Raw genomic sequence first — 23,992 nt, 5'->3', positions numbered from 1 at the left:
CTAGTACTTCGTGCGTGGCCTTCCACAACAGCCCCCTCGTATGCACAGGCAGGGTCTGGGCAGAGGGAGTGCTTGGTGGATTCCAAAGGCCACTACGCCCTTGGCGGGCACTGCAGCTCGCCGCATCCCTCAGGGACCAGTCAGCTTTCCAACACCAACACTGCAGAGGTGCGGGAGTTCTGTGCCCAGGAGCTCCTAGAGCGGCTTCAGGGAGAGTGCGGGGCCTCTGGGACCTGGGGCAGCTTTGCCCACCTTAGGAGCCCTTTGTCCATCTGGACAGGCTAGCCCTGGGTCACTGCCACCCCCTTTGGTCCAGCTGCCCCAGGGCAGTGGTGCCCAGGCTGCCTGACATTGCGGTAGTGTGGACAAAGCCTTTGCCAGGGAATCCCTGCCCCAGGGTTCTGGTGTGGCCTCTGCCTGGGTGTGCCCTGGTAAGTCCTGTGCCTACTGAAGGGCTGCCCGAGCTGATCTCGCTCACCCGCCTCCTAGGCCACATTGGCCACACTGGTTCTAATCCTGTCTTCTTGGGTGGGGGCCCATCCGAGGACAGGCTTGGTGCTGACAGTCATTCTGCAGGGCCTGCAAGGATGGCGAGTGGACACAGCCCTGTCACCCAGGCAGGACAGCAGGCTCTGGCTCAGGAGATCTGGGGGTGAATCCTGGCTCTGCCGGCCACTAGCCAGAGCGGAACTGGGCAAATGGATTAACCCCTCCAGCACCTGGCTTCTCGCTGAAAACAGAGAGACAGTTATAATCCGGACCCCGTAACCTCTGACTTACAAATCTGAATGCCAAACAAAACCCATTCATTAGCAAAACCTGACTCAAGCTGAACGGATTTGGGGGCAGAACGCCGAGGCTAGTTAAAAATCCTTATTTTTCTCTCTTACGGTGAATATTCACGTGTTCCTCTGAGGAACACGAGTGTGTTTGATTGTGGGGTTCTGCCCCAGAGCCGTGTGGGCATGCCACGAGCAGCAGCCACGTACCGCCTGTGCTTTCGTCATCGAAATACTTGCAGTCCCCAAATACTTCTGCCCCCAAAGATGTTGAAGGAGAGCCCGGACCTGTGGTGCCGGCTTCACGAGGTTGTTCAGGCTTAAATGTGCAAATACGAGTAAAGACATGAGAGCAGAGCCTGACAGCTCACCTGCTGGGTGGGGTCTCTGTGTGGCAGCAGCATTTCGGGGCAGCTCACCTGCTGGGTGGGGTCTCCAACACTGCAGTAGTATTTGGGGGCAGCTCACCTGCTGGGTGGGGTCTCCAACACTGCAGTAGTATTTGGGGGCAGCTCATCTGCTGGGTGGGTATTTGGAGGCAGTAGTATTTGGGGGCAGCTCACCTGCTGGGTGGGGTCTCCAACACTGCAGTAGTATTTGGGGGCAGCTCACCTGCTGGGTGGGGTCTCCAACATTGCAGTAGTATTTGGGGGCAGCTCACCTGCTGGGTGGGGTCTTTGTATGGCAGCAGCATTTCAAGGCGGGCTGATCCTTCTTCTCTGGGGAAGCCAGAGCTGGGCAGGTGCCTGAGCCTCGTGAGGGTCTCGGACTGGATGCTGGGCCCTGTACTCCCCCTGCCTTGGGCTTGGAGATGCTCACAGGTGAGTTCTCATTTTTGAAGAGGTCTGTCTTCCTAGGAAGCAGAGATCCCTCACCTGGGAACCAAGCGTCCCGCTGGAGTTGCTCCATGCCCAGGCCCAGGTCTCCTGGTCTGCAGGGCACGGCACAAGGGGGCTGGCCTAGGCCAGGCCAAGTGTCCCTGGAGGATGTACTCTGTCCCAGAAGGGGCCTGACCTGCTTGCTGACCCCGCTTGCTGCTGCCTGGCTGACCTGACTCAGCCACAGCTGTTCTGAGGGCCCTTCTGAGTACGAACTCCCAGTTGGAGGTTCTGGGTGAAGACCCAGCTGCTTGAGATAGCAGCCTCTGGCTGGGCCCTTGGCATCGCCAAGCCAGTCAGGCAGGTGTAGAGCCTGATGCCCCTAGACAGGTCCTGCAACCAAGAACAGGGGTAGCCTTCAAAGGCCAGCCCTGCCTTCCAACCACCGCTCCACAACGAGGGAAACCCAGGCTCTAAAAGCAGGAGGTTTGTCCAAGATTAGCACCTGCGTGCTCCAGGCTCCGAGTTCTGTCCCCTCAGCTGTCTGGCCCCTGGGTGCTCGCTTTCATTTCAAGTCACTCATCTTGCTATTAAACATGAGCCCAGAAATATTGTTGTAATGGAGAACGAGGCCTGAGAGTCCCTCAGAATGGTTGCGTGAAATCTCCCCTGCTCAGAACCACCCAGTCGAATTCATGGTGCTCCACGTGGCCTGCAGGACGGCTGGTTAGAGCCAGCAGAGGTTTATTTATAGCCGGGCTCCTGGCTGCCTGGTAACGGGCCACTGCCACCTTTAAAGAATCTTGGGATATTATCTACCTCTATTCAGCTTGAAATCCGGCATGCGGTGCCTTCGGCTGGCGCTGGTGATAATTAAACTGCCATCATGCACAATTATGGATGCAAATAATAAATGACATAATTAACGACTCTGAGCTGGGCGCGGTGGCTCAAGCCTGTAATCCCAGCACTTTGGGAGGCCGAGACGGGCGGATCACGAGGTCAGGAGATGGAGACCATCCTGGCTAACACGGTGAAACCCCATCTCTACTAAAAAATACAAAAAATGGCCGGGCGCGGTGGCTCAAGCCTGTAATCCCAGCACTTTGGGAGGCCGAGACGGGCGGATCACGAGGTCAGGAGATCGAGACCATCCTGGTTAACACGGTGAAACCCCGTCTCTACTAAAAATACAAAAAAAACTAGCCGGGCGAGGTGGCGGGCGCCTGTAGTCCCAGCTACTCAGGAGGCTGAGGCAGGAGAATGGCGCAAACCCGGGAGGCGGAGCTTGCAGTGAGCTGAGATCCGGCCACTGCACTCCAGCCCGGGCTACAGAGCAAGACTCCGTCTCAACAAAAAAAAAAAAAAAAAAAAAAAAAAAAAAAAAAATACAAAAAACTAGCCGGGCGAGGTGGCGGGCGCCTGTAGTCCCAGCTACTCGGGAGGCTGAGGCAGGAGAATGGCGTGAACCCGGGAGGCGGAGCTTGCAGTGAGCTGAGATCCGGCCACTGCACTCCAGCCTGGGCGACAGAGCGAGACTCTGTCTCAAAAAAAAAAAAAACGACTCTGTATTTGGAATTACTTTTTTAAAAAGTCATCCCACTGGCGTGTGAGGATTTGGGCAGCTTCTGGACTGAAATACAGAATTGCTCCATCCGGATTGGGTCAAAGCCTGTGGTTGGGAGAACATGCCTGCACAAGGAAAACTGACCCCATGGGACGAAAGTCCTTGACACGAACTGATCTGCCGAAAGGGGAAGAATGGGTCTAGCTAGAATCCAGGACTAACCGGCCGGTGAGCTTCGAGGAACAAAGGGCCTTCCGCTGGGTCAGCCCACGAGAGGGAGCTGCCTGCAGGTGCCCGGGAGGGCACGGCCACCCTGTCTGTCCGTTGGGAGCAGAACTCCTTGGAAGGCAGCACCAGCTCCAGAAAGGTCACCGTCCCCCCATCCTGCCCACCGCAGGTGGCAACTGCCTCTGCAGGTCACAGTCCCAGAGCGTGGCTCGGCCGACCTGGAGGAGAAAAGGGAAGATGCCCGATTAGCTGGAGGCCCATGGCCTCAGGGCTGGGGGACTGTGGGTCATCCTGAAAGAAGGACAATGACCGCCTGGAAAGGACGATTTCGGGTGGAGCCTGGAGGAGGCGGCCAATAGCTCAGTCTGCACTCAACTCCCTTCCCAGCCGTCTGATGGAAGGCGAGGAGCTAAAGCTCATACTGCTGAGGCCTGGGGTCTCCCAGGCACCGGCCTCCACACGCCCAGCAGAGACAGCAGTCGCCTAACTGCAGGATTGTGCCCCGACGTGCTCCTGCCGACGTTCCTTCTAATGGCAGACGTGGTCCCCACTGGGGCAAGGCTGCAGTTTTCTTTTAAAAAAACAGATCTTTCAAAATAAAAGGGGCCTTGAAGAAAATTGGGAAATAAGTAACAGTCTGGGCTGGAGGCAGTTCTGGCGAAACTGTCCTGAGGGTGGTGTGTGATGGACGGGACTTGCAGGGCTGACGTGGCCTTGCCTGTCACCTGAAGCCTCCAGGAGAGTCGAGGACTGGCAGACCCAGGCCCGGAGCAGGTGCGGGCTCTCAGCTCTTCCGGCCCCTTACCTTGCAGTGGGGGCCCACAGTTCTCACCTCCTTGATGCCAGCCCCAGAGTGCTCACTGCTGGCCAACTCTGTCCTTTTCCGTCTTTTCCTCAGAACCGGGTCCTTCGGTGCCCACGGTGAGTGGGTATATGAGGCTGTGTGTGGGCACCTGGGGTCTGGGACACCCAGCAGACCTCTCTGGCTTGGAGATGTGTGGCGTGGGAAGAACAGGGTGACCTGAGCCCTCCTGGTGTCACATTCTTCACATCTGAGCCCTCCTTGGGTGAGGCCCTGCTTCCAGCACACACAGCTGACCCCGTTCGTCTTCAGGCATAACTGCTTCACTCTGACACTTGAAGCCAGACGGTGGCTGTGAACAGCAGGGGCCTGTGAACAGCCTGGCTGTGACCCCCAAGGATGACGCTGGCCCTCTTCACAGGCGAGATGACCCGGGCCAAGGGCAGCAGCATGGTGGCCCACACCGACTGCAGCATCTCACACCTGGATGTGTTTGTGTGGTCCACAGGCCTGTAGGAGGTGGAACTGGTTCATTTAGTCAGGTTGTGGATCTTGTTAGAAAGGGTTCCTGCTCCCACCCGAAACCAAGGCTGAGTGGTGGTTGCACCCGGTCTCCATTCCCGTGAGCACCAAGCGGGGTGTGGGGACCCCCAGCCCCGGGCCACACACCTCTTTCCTTCGGGGCCGTCTCTCCCTCTCTCTCGCCAGAGCTGCTCTGGGTTCTTCCTTACAGAACTTCCCAGCGGGTTGCCGGAGCTGTCTGGGGTTACGTGGCTTGCCCGGGGCCACACTGACTGGGGCCAGGCACCGAAGTCCATTCGTATTTCCGTGACAGCAGCCATCTTTCTATATATTTCTTATTTCATAGGAGATGCCAGCGTCTCCTGGAGTCCTTCTGAGGAGGCACCTGCATACTGACATCGCCTCACCCGGGGAGAGACCGTGGGCAAAACCCAGTGATGTCCGAGAGTCTTTGTGGCCCTGAGCTCTTAGTGCTGACAGCAACTTGAAATAATGAAAGCACAGGGCACTCTGTTAGTGGCTGTTAACTTGTGTAACTAGTGGATGTTAATCACATTAACTAGCCATGTTACCTAGTGATGTAGATTAATATGATTAATCAGTATGAATGAATCACGTACACTGACGGGTATCTGGGCGATGGGATTCTTCAGGGAGGCCGGGGAAGAAGCGGACCTGTCACCTTCGGTCTAAAGGTGGTGAGTTCAGTGGTAGGAGGTGCTCAGGGCAGGTGGGTCGGAAGGGGAGAGTGTTCCAGATGGGAAGAAACTATTTGAAAGGCAGTGGACATCTTCCCGTGTGCACAGAGAGGACGGGTGGCCGCTGGGTGAGATTGTACTGGGGAATTGGGGGGCTAGTGGACATTTTCCCGTGTGCACAGAGGACGGGTGGCCGCTGGGTGGGACTGCACTGGGGAATGGGGCCTGTGGAAATCTTCCCGTGTGCACAGAGAGGACGGGTGGCCGCTGGGTGAGATTGTACTGGGGAATGGGGGGCCCTGTGGACATCTTCCCGTGTGCATAGAGAGGATGGGTGGCTGCTGGGTGGGAATTGGGAGAACGGGGGGGGGGGGCCCTGTGGATATTGTCCTGTGTGCTTAGAGAGGACGGGTGGCCGCTGGGTGGGAATTGGGAGAACTGGGTTGGGGGGCCGGTGGATATTGTCCTGTGTGCATAGAGAGGACAGGTGGCCACTGGGTGGGAATTGGGAGAACTGGGGAATGGGGGGACCCATGGACATCTTCCCGTGTGCACAGAGAGGACGGGTGACCATTGGAGCAGTGCAGACAGGACCTGCTTCCAGAAGAAGGACTGAACTGACCAGATTTGCATGTTTTTATTGCCCTGGGAATTGGGGCTTGGAGGCCTTCTGGGGTCCAGTTGTGCTGTTGGTTTGACGATGGCCTGTATTTGGTGGGGGTGGCTACAGAGGGAGATGGAGGGAAGGTGGTAGGTTGGAGGGGGCTTAGCAGGTGAGTCTCTGAGACTTGTCCACGGTGTGGGGTGACTCTGGGGTCTGTGCCAGGACGCCCCCGTCTCAGCCAGCTTCACGGGCATCAGAGGGATCAGCTCTCAGTGGGCCCCTCCCCAGGCTGGGGCTGGGCAGGCTCTGACTGACCCCTGTCCACCGGGGGCACAGGAGGCTGCATCAGGGAAGGTGTCTCCGTCAGTCCCGTCCCCAGGGCCTGTGCCCACGCGCCTGGGCTTCTCCCACCAATGAGGTGAGATTTCCAAGCGTCGTGAACCTTGGTCTGTCTTTAAGAAAACCCAGAATGGCACCTTTTCGTCGAGGCCTGCCCTGCGTCCTGGCTCTGCCACCTGCTGACCCCTTCCTGGGTGTGAGGGCAGGATGACCCGTTCAGTGACAGGAGGGTGGATGTCTGCACCTCCCAGCCATCCCAATGTGCGCCGAAGGCCTGAGACGCCGGGCGGCTCGTGTGCTGGTCTTTGTAGGGAGATCATATCTGATTTTAGAGCGGAATTCCAAACATCCTCCAGCAGAAGACCCACTTGGTAGACTGAATGGTGGGCTCAGGTGGGCGGCACGGCCCACGGTCCACAGGCAGCGGAGTCCTCAGTTGCTGTGAGATCTTCATGCCCTTTAATTTCTAATCGTTTATTTGCTCCGTGGGGAGGAGCTGGCCTCACAGCTGAGCACAAGGGCCGGGGAGACCGGACCTGCTTCCGGAAGAAGAAGGACTGAACTGACCAGATTCAGATAATATGGTTTCTGTTTGTTTGTTTGCTTGTTTGTTCCTGAGACGGAGTCTCGCTCTGTCACCCAGGCTGGAGTGAGTGGCACGATCTCAGCTCACTGCAAGCTCTGCCTCCCGGGTTCACGTCATTCTCCTGCCTCCAGAGTAGCTGGGACTACAGGCGCCCGCCACCGCGCCCGGCTAATTTTTTGTATTTTTAGTAGAGATGGTGTTTCACCGTGTGAGCCAGAATGGTCTCGATCTCCTGATCCCGTGATCTGTAGGCCTCGGCCTCCCAGAGTGCTGGGATTACAGACGTGAGCCACCGCGCCCAGCCAATATGTTGTTATTCTAAAAAGCAGGGTTACGAGCCCTGGAAGGAGCTGATACACCTGGTACAGGAAGGAACCCTTAAATCCTGTGACCCCAGTTACTAAATGGAAATGGGAACGTCCAATGGAGCTTAATCCAGCCGCTAATTTTTTAATCATCACTTCTTTTTTTCTTACTAAAAACTGTACTCCCTGTTCGTTGTGGAAATTAGAAACACAGTTAAGGAAAAAAATGGAAAACTAAAGTCAACCACAGTTTTACTTTTGGGAGAAAACTACCCAGCTTCAGGTGCCCATCCAGTCATCCCAGTTTTAAAAATCCGTGCACTGTATTCAGAAGAAAATGGTTATGGAGTCTAAGTTTTTGATGGGCTGCCTTGATTATTGGTAAAATCATATGCTGTTTGCTGTCATTGAAAACCCCCATGCCCAGTAAGAAGCCGGGATGGAGCCCGTCCTGGTGCCCGGTGAGAAGTTGGTCGGAACCCGTCCCGGTGCCTGGTGAGAAGTCGGATGGAGCCCGTCCTGGTGCCCGGTGAGAAGCTGGGACGGAGCCTGTCCCAGTGCCCGGTGAGAAGCCGGATGGAGCCCGTCCCGGTGCCTGGTGTGAAGCTGGATGGAGCCCGTCCTGGTGCCCGGTGAAAAGCCGGGATGGAGCCCGTCTACGGTGCCCGGTGAGAAGCTGGATGGAGCCCGTCCCGGTGCCTGGTGAGCAGCCGGAATGGAGCCCGTCCCAGTGCCCGGTGAGAAGCTGGATGGAGCCCGTCTACGGTGCCCGGTGAGAAGCCGGGATGGAGCCCGTCCTGGTGCCCGGTGAGAAGCCGGGATGGAGCCTGTCCTGGTGCCCGTTGAGAAGCCGGGATGGAGCCCGTCTACGGTGCCCGGTGAGAAGCCGGGATGGAGCCCGTCCCGGTGCTCGGTGAGAAGCCGGATGGAGCCCGTCCCGGTGCCCGACGAGAAGCCGGGACGGAACCCATCTGCAGTGCCCGGTGAGAAGCCGGGATGGAGCCCGTCCTGGTGCCCAGTGAAAAGCCGGGATGGAGCCCGTCCCGGTGCCTGGTGAGAAGCCGGGACGGAGCCCATCTGCGGTGACCGGTGAGAAGCTGGGATGGAACCCGTCTATGGAACCTTGAGCTGCTGGCCCGCCTGAGGCCAGCGTTCAGATTCTGTGCAGTGTTTTGGAGAGAAATGAGATTTGTTGTTGCTTCCTTCACCTGCGGAGGGCACAGCCTCAGACAGTTTCATTGACAGACCTGACTGCACAGTGGTCCAGGGCGCTGAGCCCAGCGCCAGTCTTGACCTTGGCCTGTCAGTCGTGGTTCCTGACAGGGCAGTGGCTGGAGCAGACGCTGCCTGGAGGGAATGAGCACGTGACCTGGCCAGGCCGGGGTGTGAGCTGTGAGCTCAGGGGCAGCAAGAGCATCAGAAATGGGGAGGGCACATGGCACCTGAGTGGCCATTGCGGTGGCGAGCCCCCACTGCTGCTGCTCTCACACTCAGGGAAGAGACGTGGCACTCACACAACCTTTGCCGTGTAGAGTGCCCACGTCGTCGCTGTTTTTGGTGCTCGGGGAGGGGCCGTGGCATTCATGTGGCCTTTGCTATGGTGAGTCCCCACACTGCCACTGTTCTCAATGCTCAGGGAAGGACGTGGTGTCTTGTGGCCTTTGCTGTGGTGAGTGCCTACGCCATTGCTGTTCTCCGTGCTCAGGGAGGGGATGTGGCACCTGTGTGGCCCTGGCCATGTTGAGTCCCCATGCTGCCACTGTTGTCAGTGCTCAGGAAGGGCACGTGGCACTCATGGCCTTTGCCGTGGTGAGCACCCACACCGTTGCTGTTCTCTGTGCTGGGGGGAGACGTGGCACCTGTGTGGCCCTGGCTGTGGTGAGTCCCCACACTGCCGCTATTGTCAGTGCTCAGGGAGGGGCTGTGGCACTCATGTGGCCTACGCTGTGGTGAGTCCCCGTGTGTGCTCTTGCTGTTCTCAGTTCTCAGGGAGGGGACGTGGCACTCGTGTGGCCCTCGCCACGGTGAGTACCCACACGGCTGCTGTTCTGACCACTCATAGCACTGTCCCCACGTAGTCCTAAGGGTGGTCCTGGATGAGGCGTGTCACCCCCATTCTACAGGAGCAGCCGAGGTTCTGGCAGGTCACATGAGGCACCAGCCAACTCACCAGGACCCTGGAAAGGAGGCGGGACAGGTGTCCGTGTCCTGAGCCCCATTGTTTTGTAGAAACGGGGTCTCTGTTGCCCAGGCTGATCTTGAGCCCCTGGCCTCAATCTTCCCATGTCAGCCTCCCGCATAGCTGGGACAGACACACACCACCACACCGTCAGCCTCCTGCGTAGCTGGGACAGACACACACCACCACACCATCAGCCTCCCGCGTAGCTGGGACAGACACACACCACCACACCAGTTAATTTTTAAAGTTTTTGTAGAGATGGGGTCTTGCTATATTGCCCAGGCTGGTCTCAAACTCTCCGCCTCAAGCAAGCCTCCTGCCTCGGCCTCCCAAAGTGCTTGGATTTCAGGTGTGAGCCGCCACACTCGGGCACTGGGCCCTATTTACAGGAGGGAAAACTGAGGAGAGGGAGGTGCAGACCTCTCGGAGACACCTGGCCGCAGGAAGCCGAGCACACTGCCCTGAGGGCGCATCGGAGGCCATTGACTGTTTCTGTGTCTGTGCTGGGCTCGGGCTCTGTCTCCCTTCTGCCTGGGGCCGGTGCCAGCTCCTCCCTTGTGCCCAAAGTGACATCCCGTGGATGGTGGGGACTCTGCTTTCTAGTCCATGCTCCCCAGTGCCCCTGGCCTTCCTGGAGGATTCAGTGTCCTCAGGAAGCATCCACGGCACCCTCAGTCCCTCCCCGAAGCCTGCTGTCCTCACGCTGACCCTCCCTCCCAGCCAGCCGCCACCTGAGACCTCGGTTCCTCTGGGGCAGTTCTTCCTGTCTGAAGGGACTGTCTTGAGCTCTCTTCCACCAAAGCTACAAACCCATCTGCAGGCGGCTCCTCCGTCCCACCATCCCCTGCAGGGCTAGGCCCTCCCCGAGTTCCACACCCTCAGCACACGCATGTGCCCTCCAGCCACGTGGAGGAACCGTGAGGTCCCTGGAGCGTCTCCGTCGTCCGGGGCTGGCTGGGTTCGGTCTTCTGTCCACGCCATTCCTTCTCTGGCCGTCCGCCTGCTCCATATCCCACGTCACTCCACCAAATACCTTTCAGATCCTCAGATATTTCTTCAATTTTTCCATTTTTCCATCTTTATCTTCAACCAAACCGCCACTGTCTCCTGCAGCTGCTGCAGCCCCAGCCTCCCCCACCTCCAGCGTCCACCGTTGGTTCTGGGTCAGCAACAGCAGCCAGGGACAGCATCTGCACCGGCCCCTCAGCCCTGCTGCCCCGCGCCGGCCGCCCTTACCTTCTCCTGGGAACCCCTGAGACCTGCTGGCTCACCGGCCCCCATCCCACCTTTTCACCCTCCCGTCCACTGTGATGCGTTGGCCGTGGCCCCCTCAGCCCTACTGCCCCGCGCCGGCCGCCCTTACCTTCCCCGGGACCCCCTGAGACATGCCTGGTTCACCCACCCCCATCCCACCTTTGCACCCTCCTGTCCACTGTGATGTGTTGGCCCTGGACTCCCTCAGCCCTGCTGCCCCGCGCCGGCTGCCCTTACCTTCCCCGGGACCCCCTGAGACCTGCTGGCTCACCGGCCCCCATCCCACCTTTGCACCCTCCCGTCCACTGTGATGTGTCAGTCATGGCCCCCTCAGCCCTGCACACGTGCTCACTGTCTCCTTCAGGGACTGCGCTTGCTCAGCCTCTCTGGGGTCGTGCGGTCCCCTGTGGGGCCAGGGCCAGCCCTGCCCCTCACTCCGAAGGCAGCTCAAATGTTAGCTCCCCAGGGAGGCTGATCCTGAACCATGCCCAGGGCCCCGTCCCACTTCCCTCTTCACCTTTGCACGCGAGCACTCGCATGCCACCCCACCACGTTCCGTTTACGTCTCTCCCGGCAGGGACACCCGGCTCCTGTTCACGCCCGTGATGTTAGCGTGTGGCCAGTGCCTGGTGTGGCCCCATGAGGCCCCTCACACTGGACAATCCCCCGTGTGGCCAGGACCTGGCCAGTCCACACCATGTGATGACCCCCCGTCTTGGGCGGCCTGGAGGCCCTCGCTGTGGCCAACTTAGCTCCCGGGGCGCCCCAGGCCGAGGCCAGCCCCTTCCCTGCTGTGGGAAGCCCCCAGTAGCCTCCTTCCTTCTCCGTCAGCAAAAAGAAAATCCCAAAGTGGTTAAAGGAGGGTTTTATTGGGAGTTCTTGAGCCTCCTGGACTGGTGAGGTGGCCAAAGCTGGAGGAGGCTTCTGGAGGCTTCCACACCCCCACCGAGTCCTTGCAGAGCTGCAGGAGCTGCCTCCAGTGAGACAGGTGCTTTCAACCCCAGGTCTCCCCAAAGTCACCCTGCTCAGGCTCCTTGTAGCTCCCCAGAAACGCCGGCGGGAGGCGCCACTCCCCGTTCTTAGGCAGGTGCAGGGGATGCAGGGTGTGTGTGGATGTCTGCGGGGGTGTGAGTGGCTGTGTGTGGTTGTGCAGGTGTATGTAGGGGTGTGTGGGGGGTGTCTGTGGGTGTGTAAAGGTATGTCGGTGTTTGTTGGTGTGCAGGTGTGTGCAGGTGTGAGTGGGTGTGTGAGGTGTTGCAGGCAGGTAAGCACACCTGGCTGTCCCTTCTGGGGACAGGCCCTGTGTCTGTGGGTGTGTAGGTGTGTGGTGTGTAGTGTACGGGGGTGGTGTGTGTGGTGTGTGAGAGTATGTACATGGCTGTGTCTGTGGGTGTGTACGTGTGTGTGGTGTGTAGTGTATGGGTGTGGTGTGTGGGGGTATATACATGGCTGTGGGGGGGGGGGTGTGTGTATACGTGTGTGTCCAGGTAAGCACAGCCGGCCATCCCCTCTGGGTTCAGGCCCTGTGTCTGTGGGTGCATGTGCGTGTGTGTAGGTGTGTGGTGTATAGTGAGTGGGTGTGGTGTGTGTACCTGGGTGTGAGTGTGTACATGGCTGTGTGTGTGTGTACGTGTGTGTCCAGGTAAGCACACCCGGCCATCCCTTCTGGGGTCAAGCGCTGTGTCTGTGGGTGTGTAGCTGTGTGTGGTGTGTAGTATACGGGTGTGGTGTGTGTGGGTATGTACATGGCTGTGTGTGGGGGTGTGTACGTATGTGTATATGTGTGTGTCCAGGTAAGCACACCTGGTCGTCCCTTCTGGGGTCAGGCCCTGTGTCTGTGGTCAGCAAGGAGAGATCTGCCCCAGTGCTTAACCCTGAATATCAGGCAGGGAATCCATCAGCCAGGTGAGAGCTTCACTGCAGAAAACTGAAACTTCCCAGGCGGAATGGGACGCCTGGACCGTGCCCAGTGGACCTGGCTGGCCTATGTGTGTGGATTGCAGCCAACAGCCCTCGTCCGCCCAGGAGAAGAAGGGGCGTGCGGCCAGAGAGTGACCCTGTTTCTCTCCCTCCTTCCTGCAGCCATGAAGTCGGGGGGCACGCAGCTGAAGCTCATCATGACCTTCCAGAATTACGGGCAGGCGCTGTTCAAACCCATGAAGTAAGTGCCGAGGCCTGTGGGCCGGGCTTCTGCCGGGGGGGCTGTGTCTTCTCCCAGGGTGTTTTGGGGAGACGGTGGGTGACCACTCTCCACTCTCCCCATCGTGGCAAACGAGGAACAGAGGTGGCCTCATTTTCTCTCCTCTCCCACGGCCTCCCCACCTCATCCCTTTTTATAGGACCGAAAACCTACTGCTGGTGCTTCTTACTCTGTGAGAATGAGCATTTGTATTTTAAACAAGTAACCTGGGATGTGAACACCAAAGAATGCCTCTCTGAACGGGGTGACGTCCGCGCCCTCCCAGCACGCCTCCGCAGCCCGTATACCTTTCCCACAAAGGGCCGGACGCAGCTGTTTCAGGCTTTGCAGGTGCATGGTCTCTCCCCAGTATTCAGAGGGTGTTCCCAGCCCCAGAGCAGCCACACGCAGTCCGTGGCGACGGGGGAGGCCGAGTTCTGATAAGTCTTCATTTATGCAACAAAACGGGCTGGATGTGGTCCAGTGAACAGTGCGCCCTGTTCTGAATAAAATAGAAACCGTGTCACCAAAACCAGTACCACAGTGCTCCGTGGCACGTGACACCTCGTGGCGAGGGGTGTTTGGACACCTGGCCACCCCAGGAGGTTCAGCGAAGTGGCTACGGTGTGGGTCTCGGGCTTACTACCTCCAGTGGGCCAAGGTTGTCCTGCGATCTTCTGTTAGTCCCAAACGAGGCCATTTATGCACTGGCAAGAGAGATTCGCTGCGTTTCAGGCACAAATGCCCTGAGGGACGTGCAGGTCATGCCAGGGAGGCTGCTGGGCTGGGTGCGGCCTGTGGCAGGCCGAGGGGTGTGCGTCCCACAGGAAGGGGTCAGCGGCCTGTCGGTTCACCAGACCTTGGCCATCTGGCCTGATTTCTAACTTTCCAGAGAAGCTAGAAGTATGAATTTTTTAAATTGTTTAATCTTAGTAGTAACTAATTCAGAAGCTCGTAATATGCTTTGCAGGTCAAACAAAATATAGCTGCCTGCTTGCAAGTTGTGGCTGGAGGCAGATGTTTGCAGTTGGGCTTGGTTTCTGGGCCCCTCATTTCTCTGGACAGAGGTTCTGGAGGGACTTGACAGGGGGAGGTGGCCCTGCTCCAGGCTTCCCCCAAGACCCACAAGACTGGCCTCAGACCCGGGGCTGCCTGGAGCCGGTGGGTGAGTCACAGTCCCGTGCCCGAGCCTGGGGCCAAGGGCATCCCCGCTCACCCAGGGCCGAGGAGCAGCCATTCACCAAAATTACACAGGGGCTATCAGAGCTCAGGGCCTGAAGCTAAGGGCTGCTGCCAGGGGTGGGATGAACACGTGGGAACTGACCCGCTGCCCCCACGGGTCTCACGGCCAGCCCTGCGTGGGGCCTGAGATCACAGGTGCTTCCTTCGCCATTTCTGTGCATGGATGTGAAACAGCCTCCTCGGGCCTCTCATGGCCTCTGACCCCGTTGAGGAGGCTCAGCTGGGAGAGACGGCGTCGCCCAGAGACCTGAGGATCTCCTGGGTTACGTGAAGGAGCTGTTTGAAGACCCCTCCTTTCAGGGTGCTGTGGTGTGGAGTGGGGGGTGGGCAGGAGACAACACAGCCTGGGCGGCTGCTGCTGGGTGGACCCTCCCCCTGGCAGTAACGGGAGCGGAACAGCCACCGAATGGCAGCGTCCGGCGTCTTCATCTCCCTTGAGCTGGCTTCGAGCCGCAGGCGTGGTTCCCACCCGTGGGTGCGTTTTCCAGCCTAGCAAATGTTTCCAGATTCATTCAGGAGCGTCCCCTGGAGGGGTGGCCCCATCACCCTGAGCTACGGGACCTCGGGGTGCTGTGCTCCGGCCACGGAGAGAGTGTTCCTGGGCGCCGGCTTGTCCGGCCCCTATTTCATGGTTTGTGTGAATCCCTGAGGCCCCATTTCTCATCTCTGAGGAGGTGGAAAGTCCAGCTGTGGCTGGCAGCAAAACAGTGACATTTGCGGGGCCGCTGCTCTGCGCCAGGCCCCGCAGTAACCAGCGTCTTGGGCACTCGGCGGCTGTGGGCCCGGCCTGTGCTTGGGGCTTATGTACAGAAGCCTTTATGTTTGTCCATCCTCACGTGTGAGTTGTAGGAGGTAGCGTTTACTGCCATTCCCAGAGCTGAGGGAACTGGGGTTTGGAGAAGGAAAGTAGAGACCAGGATCCAGTGTCCCCTTAAGCCCAGGGTGCCCGACCTACCCTCCACCTCCCCCCACCTTCTCCCTTCCTCCTCCCCCGTCAGCCTCCCCTGGGCCTCCTCCCAGCCTCCCCCAACCTCCCCCAGCCTCCCCTCGGACCTTCCTGTGTCTCCTCCCAGCCTCCCCCTACCCTCTCCCAACCTCCCCCAGCCTCCCCCAACCTCCCCCATCCTCCCCTCAGACCTTCCCATGCCTCCTCCCAGCCTCCCCCAACCCTCTCCCAACCTCCCCCAGCCTCCTCCAACCTCCCAGCCACCCCCGAACCTCCCCTTGGACATCTCCCCACCTCCTACCACAGTCCCTGCAACCTCCCGAAGCCTCTCCCAGACCTGCCCCAGGCTCTTCCAACCTCCCGGCCTGCCCCCAACCTTCCACCTCACCTCCCCCACCTCTTCCTCCTCAGGCCTCCCTAAACCTCCCCAGCCCCCCACCATGGTGGGCACCCACGTCCCCAGCGTGGCCACATGTGGGCTGACTGTAGAGGTCAGGAGACCTCCCATGGTCCTGCAGCGGTCAGAGGTGGTGCCAGGCTCCCGAGCCGCCTCCCCAGGACTCTCAGCCCCCAGCCGTTTTGTCGGGGCCCTGCCATCCCAGCTTGCCTGAAGGCCAAGGCCACTGACCGATGGGCTGGGCAGGGCTGTGCTGTCACCTGGGGAGGCCGGTGTGGCGTGTGGGCTGAGCGGGGAGGTGGGGGCCGGGTTAGAGCATAACCAGGAAACAGGCCTGGGAAGCTGCAGTTGGGGAAACTGAGGCCCGGAAAGGGACAGGATGTGTCCAAGACTGTGGCGTCCAGAAGCTGGTCTGGGACTCGGTCTTCCCACAGGGCACGTGGTGGGCGGAGGCAGGGACCCCACACCTCAGGCGGGCGTGTGCGAACCTTTTGCAAACCTCCCAGCTCGGTCCTCTCACCGCCACCCCCAGGTCAGGTCAGGGCGTTGCTGGTGCCCGACCTGCTTTGCCGACCAGGGCCTGGGTCTGCCGTTGATCGAGGTCCTGCAGCCAGTCGTGCCCCTGATGACCTATGGGGGCTGTGCCCAGGGCCTGGGGGACGCACGTTTTTCTTCCCCAAAGGCTGTAGTTTGAATACGAAAGCAGCTGTGGTTCATGACCGCGGCATGAATGAATTAAGATCCATGATTAATAGGTCTCTTTAAAGGCCGGGCACAGCGGCTCGCAGCTGGAATCCCAGCACTTTGAGAGGCCAAGGCAGGCAGATCACTTGAGTCCAGGAGTTCCAGGCCAGCCTGGCCAACATGGTGAAACCCTGTCTCTACTAAAAATATAAAAAGTAGCCGGGCATGGTGGTTTGCGCCTGTAATCCCAGCTACTCAGGAGGCTAAAGAAGGAGAATCACTTGAACCCAGGAGGTGGAGGTTGCAGTGAGCCAAGATCACGCCCCTGGACTCCAGCCTGGGGGACAGAACAAGACTCTGTCTCAAAAAAAAAAAAAAATAGTTTTCTTTAATAAAGGACTTTGCTCTGTGCACTCATCATGGCTTGGTGAGTTCTCAGTACAATGTCTGAATTAGTTAGATGGACGCAGTGTTGCTCCTCTGAGCTGCTAGATGTAAGGTGAGAGGGTGTAGACGAGGGGCCGGCGAGGTGGGGGCCAGGCCTGGGTGCTGCACCGTGTACGTGGGGCGGGGTAACCAGTGGAAGTTTCAAGGTCTCCATTTCTGATAGACCCTGGAAAGCACACGTGGCCGACACATTAGCCCAAGAGCTCCCGGGTGCGTTTGCTTTAGGGTTACATGAAGGTATTTAAGTTCTTTGTCTAAAGTCAGCTTTACTGAGATATAATTCACACGCCAGGCAGTTCTTAAAGTCTGCAGCTCTGTGGCGTTTAGCTCAGAATTGTGCATATTCATCCCCACAGTCGATTTTAGCCCATTTTCCATGACTCCACAAAGAAATCCTTCGCCCTTCTGTCGTCGCTCCTCAGCCCCTTTGTCCCCCTCCAGCCCCTGTCAGACACTAGCCTCCTTTGTGCTTCTTGATATTAGTAAGTTACTTATTCTGGATTTTCATACAAATGGAATCACGCATTGCGTATTCCTTTGTGAGTGACACATTTCCAAGGCTCTGAAATCCTGCAGTGTGTATTCCCTTGTGACTGACATGGGGGGCTCTGGAGTCGTGCACTGCGTAGTGTTTTGTGAGTGACACATTTCCAAGGCTCTGGAATCCTGCAGTGTGTATTCCCTTGTGACTGACATGGGGGGCTCTGGAGTCGTGCACTGCGTAGTGTTTTGTGAGTGACACGTTTCCAAGGCTCTGGAATCCTGCAGTGTGTATTCCCTTGTGACTGACGTGGGGGGCTCTGGAGTAGTGCACTGTGTAGTATTTTGTGAGTGACACGTTTCCAAGGCTCTGGAATTCTGCAGTGTGTATTCCCTTGTGACTGACATGGGGGGCTCTGGAGTTGTGCACTGTGTAGTGTTTTGTGAATGACACGTTTCCAAGGCTCTGGAATCCTGCAGTGTGTATTCCGTTGTGACTGACATGGGGGGCTCTGGAGTCGTGCATTGCGTATTCCTTTGTGAGTGACACATTTCCAAGGCTCGAATCCTGCAGTGTGTATTCCCTTGTGACTGACATGGGGGGCTCTGGAGTCACGCACTGCGTAGTGTTTTGTGAGTAACACGTTTCCAAGGCTCTGGGGTCGGTCGCCGTGCAGTCCTTTGTGAGTGACACGTGGTTCCGTCGCCCATCGGTGCTGCAGCACGGGTAGGTGCCTCGCTGTTTTTCATGGCTGAGTAATATTCCATGGTGTGGCTGTTCATTTGTTCCTCTGTTGACGGGCATTGTTTCTGCTTTTTGACACTCGAAGCTAATGTTGCTTTGGACGGCTGTGTGTGAGTTTCTGCGAGGGCAGGTGTTTTCCGCTCTCTTGGATATATTCCTGGGAGCAGCTGCCAGCTCACGTGATAACTGTGTTTAGCGGTTTGGGGAACTGGCTGTCCGTTTTCCGCAGCGGCTGCACTGTCTTGTAACCCTGCCAGCTCGTTCCCGGGTTCCAGTTTCTCCACTTCCTCGTCAGTGTGTGCTGTTGTCTGTCTTTTTGATGACCCATCCCGGTGGGGGTGGAGAAGTGGTTCGTGGTGGTTTTGACTCACGCTTCGCAGTGACTAACACTGGAGCGTCTGTCCATGTGGGCATGGGCCATTTACGTGTCTTCTTTGAAGAAATGTCTATTCAGAGCTTTTGCCATTTTGTTCAGTTAGGTTGTCTTTTTGTTATTAAGTTTTAAGACATCTGGGCTGGGCACAGTGGCTCACGCCTGGAATCCCAGTACTTTGGGAGGCCGAGGCAGGCAGATCATCTGAGGTCGGGAGATCGAGACCAGCCTGACCCACAAGGTGAAACCCCGTCTCTACTAAAAATACAAAATTAGCCGGGGCGTGGTGGTGCACGCCTGTAGTCCCAGCTACTCAGGAGGCTGAGGCAGGAGAATCGCTTGAACTGGGGAGGCGGAGGTTGCCATGAGCCAAGATCACGCCATTGCACTCCAGCCTGGGCAACAAGAGTGAAATGCAGTCTCAAAAAAAACAGAAAAGAAAAGAAAAAGACATCTTTATATGCTCTGAATACAAGACTCTTACCACATACGCGGTATCCTTTGAAGGACAAGCTTAATTTTAGGATGTCCAATGTAGCTACTTTTGTTGTTGCTGGTGCTTTTGGTGTAATGATGTTTGAATGTTGAAAACAGGTATGTTAGGTAAGGAGGGGTGTAGGAGGTGACACTTGGACCTGGCATAGTCAGCGGGACAGGTGCAGCTTTAGGAAATGCCATGTTGCCACAGAGCGATGGGCCTGGTGTAGCCACTGTTGCTGTCTGACCTGGCTGAGTGCCCTCCCCTTCTGGGACTCGGCGTACCTGTCTGTCAACAAGGGCGTTCGAAGAAGAGGTCTCAGACGCTTGCAGGGCTGAACCCTTTTGACCTGGCCTAGGAGACCGGGCACTGACTTTCCAGCTTGGAGAAGCAGGGGACTGAGCATGGGTTTGAGTCCGGTGGACACACCAAGCCGGCTGTTGGCTGCAAATTCCATCTTGCGTCCCGGAAAGAACCTTCCAGGCGTGCGGTGGCTGCCCATGACGCTGGCTGTGACCGCCTCCAGGTGGAAATACTTATTTCGTCATCCCGCAAACACAGAGTGCCTGGGCCGGGCCTCCCGCCAAGCCCTGGGAACACAGACATGACTCAGACTCGATGCCTGCAGGGGGTCTGACCTCGAGGTGGGGAGGCCCCAGCCACAGGTGCTGCCTAAACACTCCTCGTCACTATGCGCTCCTAGGCTCTGGGGGAGACAGGCAGCTACATGTGTCCGTGTGTCCAGCCTCCCAGCGTGGCCCAGGAGGACAGGGCATGGTTAACAGTGGGAGCCCTGTACCGAGGGAAAGGAGAAATGTACAAAAGAGGCAGAGTGAGCGAGTGAGCACCGTGCCGTATAGTTCAGAGGCTCCAGCTGGGTGGGGAGCAGGGCCCACGGTGGTGTGGAGAGGATGGGCTGGGTGGGGGGCCCAGGGCCTGTGATGGTGTGGAGAGGATGGGCTGGGAGGGGACCAGGGCCTGTGGTGGTGTGGAGAGGATGGGCTGGGTGGGGAGCAGGACCCACGGTGGTGTGGAGAGGATGGGGCTGGCGGGGGAGCAGGGCCCGTGGTGGTGTAGAGAGGATGGGGCTGGGTGGGGACTAGGGCCCGTGGTGGTGTGGAGAGGATGGAGATGAGTAGGAGGAGCATGAGTGACTGGGTAGTTAGGTGGCTGTGAGCATTTGGGGGCTATTGGTGGCTGGGTGGCTGTGGGTCATTGGATGGCTGTGAGCGGTTGAGTGTCTGTAGGTAGCTGGGTGCCTGTGGATGGTTGGGGGCCGTGGCAGTTGAGGGGCTGTAGGTAGCTGGGTGACTGTGGATGGTTGGGGGCCGTGGCGGTTGAGGGACTGTAGGTAGCGGGTGACTGTGGATGGTTGGGGACCATGGTGGTTGGGGGGCTGTAGGTGGTTGGGTGACTGTGGATGGTTGGGGGCCATGGCGGTTGTGGGGACTATAGGTGGTTGGGTGACTGTGGATGGCTGGGGGCCGTGGCGGTTGGGGGGCTGTAGGTGGCCGGGTGACTGTGGATGGTTGGGGACCGTGGCGGTTGAGTGGCTGTAGGGAGCTGGGTGACTGTGGATGGTTGGGGGCCGTGGCAGTTGGGGGGCTATAGGTAGCCAGGTGACTGTGGATGGTTGGGGGCCGTGGTGGTTGAGGGGCCGTAGGTAGCCAGGTGACTGTGGATGGTTGGGGCCGTGGTGGTTGAGGGACTGTAGGTAGCTGGGTGACTGTGGATGGTTGGGGGCCGTGGCGGTTGAGGGGCTGTAGGTAGTTGGGTGACTGTGGATGGTTGGGGCCGTGGCTGTTGAGGGGCTGTAGGGAGCCGGGTGACTGTGGATGGTTGGGGACCATGGTGGTTGGGGGACTGTAGGTGGTGGGGTGACTGTGGATGGTTGGGGGCCGTGGCGGTTGTGGGGACTATAGGTGGTTGGGTGACTGTGGATGGTTGGGGACCATGGTGGTTGAGGGGCCGTAGGTAGCCGGGTGACTGTGGATGGTTGGGGCCGTGGCGGTTGAGGGACTGTAGGTAGCTGGGTGACTGTGGATGGTTGGGGGCCGTGGCGGTTGAGGGGCTGTAGGTAGTTGGGTGACTGTGGATGGTTGGGGCTGTGAGCAGTTGAGGGGCTGTAGGTGGCCGGGTGACTGTGGGTGGTTGGGGACCGTGGCGGTTGGGGGGCTGTAGGTGGCCGGGTGACTGTGGGTGGTTGGGGACTGTGGCGGTTGGGGGGCTGCAGGCAGTTGGGTGGCTCTGAGCAGTTTGGGGACTGGATAATTGGGTGGTGGTGGGCATTCGAGGAGCTGTGGGTAGCTGGGTGGCTGTGGGCAGGGGACAGAGCTCACCAGCACCCCTTTGTCATTGACCTTTAGGGGCATTCAGGTGGAGGTGTGGTTTTATTTTCAAGTCCCATTCACAGAGGAGGAAACTGAGGCCCAGGAAGTTTGAACACAGTGCGCCGGTGGTGGGCCCGGGCGTGAGTCCAGGTCCTGACTGTACATTCCCAGCCTGTGGGGTGACATCTCGCTGAGGAAAGGCCAGCTGGGAGCCCTGGTCCTTGATGCTGGCCCGGGAGCCTTTTCTCCGGAGGCTTCTGCCTTCCCTGCTCTTTCCAGCCGGGGAATTTCTGGCCGTCGCCGCCTGGTGATGGGGCTTAGCCATTCAGATGTGTCTCATGTTTGCCAGGCTGGGTTTACGGCGTCGGGGGCGAGGTTCCTGCCCACGGCATCCCTTTCCCTTCACGTCCCAGTCCTGCTGTCCGTGCCGGGGCTCAGCGTCGGGGCCTGATGCTCCGTGGTGGATCTCAGGGCTTGCAGCCCTTCTCTGTTACAGTCTGCTTTTCTTTCGTTTTGCGAAGAACAGAAACACGTATGCGTGTGTGTGAGTGTGTGTGTGTCTACATCTCCCAAAGAAACTGTCTGCAAACAGCTGTCCCCAGGCCCAGGAATTCCTCCCAACCAAGATATAGGAACAGAAGCAGTTGCAGAAAGGCTTTCGGACTGAAACTTCAGCCCTCCTTCCGGGCTCTGACAACACATGGCCCGCCAGGGCCTGTCTCCGGGCAGCAGAGCGTGAGCAGTGAAGAAGAATTAAAGGCAGGAGGGGACCCACTCTGAACGGCCCCATCCCACGCAGCATCGTGCTGGTGTGAAGAGGCCCTGTGTCCTGTCTGACTGGCTTCCTGTGACGCAGGCACAGCACCAGGGCCAAAGCCAGATGACTCTTTTACCGAGCGAAGGGACCCAGGGGAGGATGGCCACCAGCAGCCCCCTGGGGTGAGCAGGTGCGGCTCGGACAAGCCTTTCCCAGCTGTCCTGGGGCTGCCGACCACCCGAGGCCTGTGGGGGAGGCGGACACAGCCTTGGCCTCGGCCTTGCACCTGCGTGGGGCATTCTGCGTGGCCTGTGTCCAGTGCGGGTGTTACTGGGGTCAGAGAATTGCCCAGGCCCCTCCTGGGGTCGTCGTCCCTGGCTCCTGTCGCCTCCTCTAGGTTGGGACGTGGTGGTCACAGACTGGCTGTGGGTGAGCTCCAGCCCCTCCCAGTGCCCCCCTTTAGGGCAGAGCTGCATCTGGCTTTTTGTGTATCAAGGGGGTAATGTGCACCTGGACCTGGGGGAGTTTTGGGGCCGTCCTGGGAGACGCTGCTGAAATGGTGGCCTTGGGTTCGGCTTGAGGTTCAGTGTGTCCAGGTCCTGACTGTAGATTGGGTGGCAGACAGCAGCCTGGCACAGGGCAGCCCTGTAGAGGTGCCGGCTTCCCCTGAAGCTGCTCCCGGGGCCTCCCTCTCGCAGCTGTGCCTCAGGGCCAGGCAGAGGTGCCCTCCGGATTCTCCACAGTCCCACGTGGCCACGTCCAGGGAGGGCAGCACAGATGCAATTTTAATAAGAAAGACAGCAGAACGATGACCCGGGGCCCATGCGTCCCTGCAAAGCGTGTGCGGATTCCTTCCACTCTCTGTTTGTATGAGGAGGGGACTGAGAGGTTCGATGAGCACGTGGCTGGGGACGGCCGCAGTGGCCACCCTCGGAGGAAGAGGGGCCTGGCTGATGGTCCTCGGTCCTCGTCGGCTGGGTGAGGGGAGGCAGCTGCTCTTTAATTGACGTTCTGTCGACGTTCCTGTTCGATAAGCCACCTGGGGTCCTGTACAGCGGGCCGAGGGCTGCCAGTCCCCGTCGGCCCCGGGATGCTTCGTTGGGAGGACGTGTGAGGCCAGGAGCGGTGGGGTAGGGGTTGGACGCTCAGGCCTGCCACCTGTGGGCTGGCTCTCGAACTTCCCTGGGCCTCAGTCTCCTCATCTGTGAAATGGGGTCACACGAGCTGCCAGGCAGGCCACAGCGTTCACTGGGTAGCTCAAGCCCAGCCACAAAACCACACTGGCTGCTTTTCTCAGTGAAGCACGGAGTCTACCACGTGGCTGGGGCCTTTCTAGCAGCTCCTCACCCTGCAGGCCTGGGCTCGGCACTTCCCGGCAGCTGGGGCCCCTTTCCGGCGCTCCCGTCCTGGAGGGCTCCTTCCGTGTGCCCTGCGGGGCCTCCGTCCAGCGCCGGGCCGCGTGCTGCCACCTCAGTTCACCCGCACTGACTCCCGGGCGCGGCCCCTCTAACGCAAGTGCATGAGCTGCTCAGCGTCCCGGTAAGCTCATGGCCAACCCGGAGCCGAAGAGAGGCTGGGACGCCAAGCTCCAAGCCTGGTCAGAGGGAGGGCAGGGCAGGGTCTGAGTGATGAGTGTGGGGGCGTCATTGTGCGGCCTCACCGCCGCGCTCTGACCCCTCCTGGCTCTCTGGACGTGACCCGTGTCCACCACGTGGCCCAGCCGAGGGACAGGGCTGGTCACTCCTCCATCCCACGGCTCACTCAGCCAACGCTTATTGATTGGTATAGATTGGGAAACTGAGGTGGGAGAGGTGACGGGAGCTGACACGGGCCCAGGACAGGCAGATCACTCCAGTCCAGCCCAAACCCAGTGGCATGGACGGGACTCGCTCAGAACCTCTTAGCGGCTCAGACGGGACATACAGTGAGGGTTCCCCAGTGCTCCCCACCGCACAGAGGCTGCAGAGGACAAGGCACCCCGCCTCTGGGCACCATGGGTGGTCGTGGCGTTTGGAGGCATGGTTGCGTCTCCTCGGTTCTTATCCTTTCTCTGTGACGCAGGAAGCCAGGCTCCACCTGGGGCGAGGTTTGAGGGGAATGTGTGACTTCGTTGTCCAGGGCTGGGCAGGTGAACAGGTGGAGAATGGGGGGAGGGGCTGGGGTCACTGTACGAACCCCACCGTGGATGTGCACAGTCTGCACTTGCTGAGTGCATGGATGAAAAGTGAAGGACACCCAGCCCAGGACAGC

The 23,992-nt window shown here is 58.9% G+C and overlaps 1 protein-coding gene across 1 annotated transcript in view; it reads left to right on the top strand.

Moving 5' to 3' along the window:
• Positions 1-23,992, top strand: part of LOC105483434 (FAM20C golgi associated secretory pathway kinase) — a 67,910-nt gene that overhangs the window by 4,592 nt on the left and 39,326 nt on the right. Inside the window, exon 3 of the mRNA XM_011744344.3 lies at positions 12,767-12,845. Within this exon, the coding sequence (XP_011742646.2) occupies positions 12,767-12,845 (79 nt within the window). The remainder of the gene's footprint in view (positions 1-12,766; positions 12,846-23,992) is intronic.

This window comes from Macaca nemestrina, chromosome 4 (genome assembly GCF_043159975.1).
Source record: "Macaca nemestrina isolate mMacNem1 chromosome 4, mMacNem.hap1, whole genome shotgun sequence".
NCBI classification, from domain to species: Eukaryota; Metazoa; Chordata; class Mammalia; order Primates; family Cercopithecidae; genus Macaca; species Macaca nemestrina.
Note: the sequence above shows the minus strand (reverse complement) of the source record. Positions and strands in the feature narration are given on the sequence as shown.